The 4918-nt window shown below is 45.2% G+C and overlaps 1 protein-coding gene across 1 annotated transcript in view; it reads right to left on the bottom strand.

Annotated features, from left to right (window-relative positions):
- ncbp3 (nuclear cap binding subunit 3) overlaps positions 1–4544 on the bottom strand; it is an 8076-nt gene extending 3532 nt beyond the window's left edge. The window contains exons 1-8 of the mRNA XM_024261263.2: positions 4106–4544; positions 3636–3701; positions 2527–2632; positions 2318–2443; positions 2129–2248; positions 1927–2051; positions 619–727; positions 226–325 (exon numbers count right to left, since the gene is read on the bottom strand). Of these exons, the coding sequence (XP_024117031.1) occupies positions 226–325; positions 619–727; positions 1927–2051; positions 2129–2248; positions 2318–2443; positions 2527–2632; positions 3636–3701; positions 4106–4288 (935 nt within the window). The 5' untranslated portion in view covers positions 4289–4544. The remainder of the gene's footprint in view (positions 1–225; positions 326–618; positions 728–1926; positions 2052–2128; positions 2249–2317; positions 2444–2526; positions 2633–3635; positions 3702–4105) is intronic.
- Positions 4545–4918: the final 374 nt, after the last annotated feature.

Genomic DNA, 4918 nt, shown 5'->3' with positions numbered 1-4918 from the left:
ATATATATATATACATAAACCACACTTTTTGGGGGACTGGTCACTCCTTTATCGTCCCTGAAGGAGCTCAGCTGCTTTATCTCTTTTGATTTCTCTGTTTACTCATCTGTCAGCTGATATTGATTTATTGTGTTTATAATGTATATTTTTTGTGATTTTCTTAGCCATTTCTTTTATGAACAGAGTCCTAGAGTTTTTTTTAAAGATGCTTTCACAACTTCTCACCAGGAGTTGCTGAGGATGCCCTTCATGCCTCCATAGTTGGGGTTTCCGTACTTCATGTAGTATCTGCTGCGCCGCGCTGCGCCCGGCTCCTTCTTATCATCTGGACCCGAAACAGAACGAGACAAAGAGGAAGAAGAAACCACATGAAACAGGACCTGGAGTCAAACAAAACTGTGTGTGTGTGTGTAAAAATGAACACCAAGACTGATCCTCAAACTCATGAAGACACGAGGCTGAGTGGTGAAACGTTTCAAGAAAGAAGACTTGGGTCCTGATACCATGATTTACCTTCATGATACGAATATCAAACCAAAAGTGGGTTTTGTAGTTTGAATGTAAGATTTCTGGGGGGCATGTCCCCACATGGGGACAAAAACAAACACGACAGGTCACCTTGTGTGGCGAAGCGCAGCAGCAGCTTGTTCCCTTTGAAGGGTTTGATGGCGGGCCGCAACTCGTTCCTCAGCAGCGACTCTCTCTCAGCCCGTGACAGGTCATCCACCTGAGGCGCACACACACAAACACACAAAAGTTTCAACACTTCCTGACTGGAGCCTTATGTTCCCACCGAACACGATTCCAGCTGTGAATGTGCATCCTCTCCCTCTGTTTCGACGTGTCAAACTTGGTTATCAAAATGTACGTTCCTAAAGCTCATGGTGGAAGACACGGTGATGTTGAGAAATCAGGTTTACGTATTGTAAAGAGCTCTACAAAAGCATGGGTAATCACATCTCCATGTCTGGTTCATGAGATCATTCAGAGACTCTCCAGTACGATGACCATCTACTGCAGGAGCTGCTTCTGAGTGACGGACGCTTTCAGCGGAACTTCCATCACTGACCCACTTTGACAGCTAGCTGTCCTGCATTATTCAGAGTGAGAATATTTAAAAACAATAATAAAACGAGAGGATATTTTTATTATTATCGTGATAAAATTCATAAAAAGATCTAAAAGTTTAGGAGAAGGATCAGGTTGTCCTCCATGTTGGTTTAGGACTCCACCCACTAATGAACGAGCCAAAGCAGACTCCCTGATTGGTTAACAGACGGAAATCTTTACCAAAGTTAATGGTGGAGGGAAAAAAATGTAGATTTTTAGATGCATTGATTATGATCCACAACAACTGCATTTCATTTGCTGCATTGACATGATCCTATAACGTCGGATGTATTTTATTTAGAAAGGAAGTCAAAGCTCTGTCAGAAGTTATAAACTATTTATTTATTTATTTTTTAAGGTATTTTCTCTTCATGTTTAGGTTTTATTAATGACAAAAACACAATAGTTTATTTGAATGCATCGGGTCAGCAGCAAAAACACAAATATAAATCAGAATCTTATTTTTCTCAAGTGACAACTTTGTGGCTCCAACTGGGTTTTGGTTGGAGAGAAATCGACCCAAATGGCTCTTTAAGGTCGAAGGTTGCAGACCCCTGATCGAGTGTCTTGTAGCAAATAGAAATGTTTCTCATTGATAATTATTTTGTAACCATAGATGCCTCTATTTTCCCACCTCAAACTAAAGTTCAGGCAAAATATTTATAACTAGTCAGAATTTTTCATCACGCTGCCTCTGAACTGTCGCCATGCCCGACGCTCCAATCGGATCATTAGATTGACTTAGCACTGAAACTAGACGCCCCTTTCTGACTGGTCCGTAAAGGCCAACACGCCGGCTCGGTTGGTGACCACTACCTGTGTCCCGCGCTCCTTCGGCGGCTGCTCCTCCTGCCCATCACTGCTTCTTCTGGCTGCCTCCTCCTCTTCATCGCCCACCTCACCCTCCTCTTCATCGTCCTCTGAGCCTGAACCCCGCTGAGCTGTGGGGTTCAGACAGATCCATTACTCAGACTGCACTGCGGTCTCTGAAAGTCCGAGCACGTTTCCGCTCGCTGACCTTTGCCCTCTTTGCCTGGCTGCTCTCCGGTCTCCGTGGTAATGGTCTCCGAGTTAGGCATTCTGCTGGTGTTGATGAGCGCCCGGATGGAGGTGTCGTCATCCAGCCAGACCACGTTACCTAAAGGACGGAGGCGGTGGTTAAACCTCGGGAGCTCTCTGGTTTTCAGGTAAACGTTCGGACGCTCACATGACGCGTCGTCGATCCACTCGATGTGCGCCGGAGGATACTCCTTAAAATAGCCGAAGATGTCCTGCGTGCTCATGTCGTCTACGCCCATAATGTGGAGCGCCTCCAGCCGCAGGCGGGGGATGGCTGAAGCAGACGACAGCGTCAACAACACACAGCACCACCACCTCAGGACGCCACAAAAAAACCAAACACAGCGCCCCCCCCACCTTTCTTTATGGTCTCCTTGTCCAGGAGGACGGTCCTCTGACCCACGCTCTGCTCGCCGCAGAAATGGAAGCGCCGAGCTCGCTTCTCCTTCCTCTCGATCGCCTCCTAACACACAAGAAAGCGCGTCACACAACACTTTCATGAGTCTGCCGCTTTTGGTTTTTACTAGTGGTGCCACAAACAATTATTTTAACCAATTATTTTTTCTGATTAGTTGACTAATCGGGCCATGGACAACCTAGATGTAAGGAACTCATCTTAACCATCATTAGATTTAAACTAAGAGCTAGACATATAGCATTACCTGTAATAATGTGAATACTGTGAGTGCTGTAAGCTGAGTTTGGCCGCTGAAGATGATAGCGCTGATAGCTAAAAACGCAGGAACTGATAGCTAGCTAAAATATTAGTTAAATGCCATATTAGCCTAAAAAACTGAAAAAAGCCCATTAGACAAAAAAGCCTAACATGCATCTGAAATATTAGCTAAACTCCAAAATAGCCCAACAAACTGGGGGAAAAAAAATAAAATTTAGCCTAAATAGCTAGCATGAAGCTGAAATTCCAAATTCCAAAAAAAGCCTAAATTAGCCAAAATAGCTGAAATATTAGCTAAACTCCAAAATAGCCTAAAAAAAACCTTAATAAATGCCAAAATAGTCCAAAAAGCTAAGAGAATGACATTATAACTTAACTTCACTACACTCTGACAATATAATTTAAAGGAATGGGTAATAGACGATTAAATTAGTTGTTGACTATTTTGATAGTCGATTAGTCGACAGTGGCATCCCCATTTGTTACCACGGTAACTGTGTCATTTATGTCATGGAGTTAGTGGTTTGTGGTTGGAGGCGATCATCCAGGTGTCAGAGGCAGCAGTCTGAGGAGAAACAGTCTACAGCCGCCTCCTCTTCCAGGGGAGTCCTGGTACCCAAACCATGCTAGGAGAGTGAGCTATGACCCCGGGGTCACAGGTCACTCAGACAGATCGTTGTTCACCATGTCCTGCTCTGTAGGACCTGACTGTAACTTTATGTCAACAATGCTCTTCATCAACATTCATCTGTTGGCGGGAGCCCCGCGTGCTCAGTGAGGCTGCTTGTACCTTTGAGTTCACGTCGATCCCGGTGATGAACGCTCCGGCCTTGTTCTCATAGCGCCGGCTGGTGTCCTGCAGAAACAGAGCGACATAACCGGGTCACCTGTGAGACCGGGTCAAGATGGACTGACCCGGTCCTAGTTCCGGGTCAGGATTGACGAACCTGAGACCTAAAACAAGAGGAGGCCAGCTTTAAACTCTGCTGTGAATTCACGTTTACAGCCGGATTCTCCGAACTCCCGCAGGTTCTAAGTTAAATGGAGATCAACAGGTGAGCGACACGACAACTCTGTTCCTTGAGCGGCCCAGCAAACGGAAAATCCCCCTCGTTACAGCAACAGCAGGGGCGCTCGTCACCGACTAATTCCTGGAACTAGCTGGAGCTTTAGGTCACTGCGCCACGACTCCCACGCGTGTCTGTCGGCTGTAGGAAAACTCCAGTCCCCGGCTCCGCGGGCCCACGTTCAGGTTCTTACCGGCAGAAGCTCCTTCAGGGAACGGTTAACGGAGATGTCCTCCGCCTCCAGCTCTCCCTCCTCCACCTCCATCGGTTCGGGCTCGCGAGCATCTCGGTCCGACTCGGAGTCGGAATCTGGTTCCGAGTGCTCCGAGCCGCTGTCTGGCTTCACCGACACCTGCAGGCTGCGCACCGCCGCCATGGCGTTAACTATTGCGAACAACGGCCGCTGAGGCTGCGGGAGTACCGTGGCCCGGCAGTAGTGGTACCGTGACCCGGTAGAGTTTCGCCACTTTTCTTCTTCGTTGACGGAAATGTAACGAAGTCAGGGTCTGGCGCCCCCTGTCGACGTGTGTGTCCAGTAGCGCCGCGAGAACTGCAGTAAAGCTGTAGTTTTTATTTATTTAAACACAATATCAGAAGAATATTTAGTACAACACTCAAGACATTCCAGGAACAAAAAAATCCCCAAATATTTCAGACTAATCAGAACAATATAAAACAGAGATAGTTTATTAAAAAAAAAAAAAACTACAAAGAAAGTGTGGGTTCTGCCTAATCAAAAGTAACACATTTAAAAATTTTTAATAGTCTTGATTTTTTAAAATTTCCTATTACACATTTTTATTTTTTCTAGAGAGGCTTGATATAATTTAAGATATGCTTCTTTAAAATTATTTAAAGGGGAGATTTTCTCTGACCATTTTTTCTTATGAATATATTATCTTGTCAAAATTATGATAAAGTTAATTATATATGCTTTAGTGAAGCTGTAGTGAGCTTTATTGGAGGACTGTAAAGCGCTTGATGTAAACAGCGTCATTTACAGTTT

This window comes from Oryzias melastigma, linkage group LG14 (genome assembly GCF_002922805.2).
Source record: "Oryzias melastigma strain HK-1 linkage group LG14, ASM292280v2, whole genome shotgun sequence".
NCBI classification, from domain to species: Eukaryota; Metazoa; Chordata; class Actinopteri; order Beloniformes; family Adrianichthyidae; genus Oryzias; species Oryzias melastigma.
This window is presented reverse-complemented; position numbering and strand designations above follow the sequence as displayed.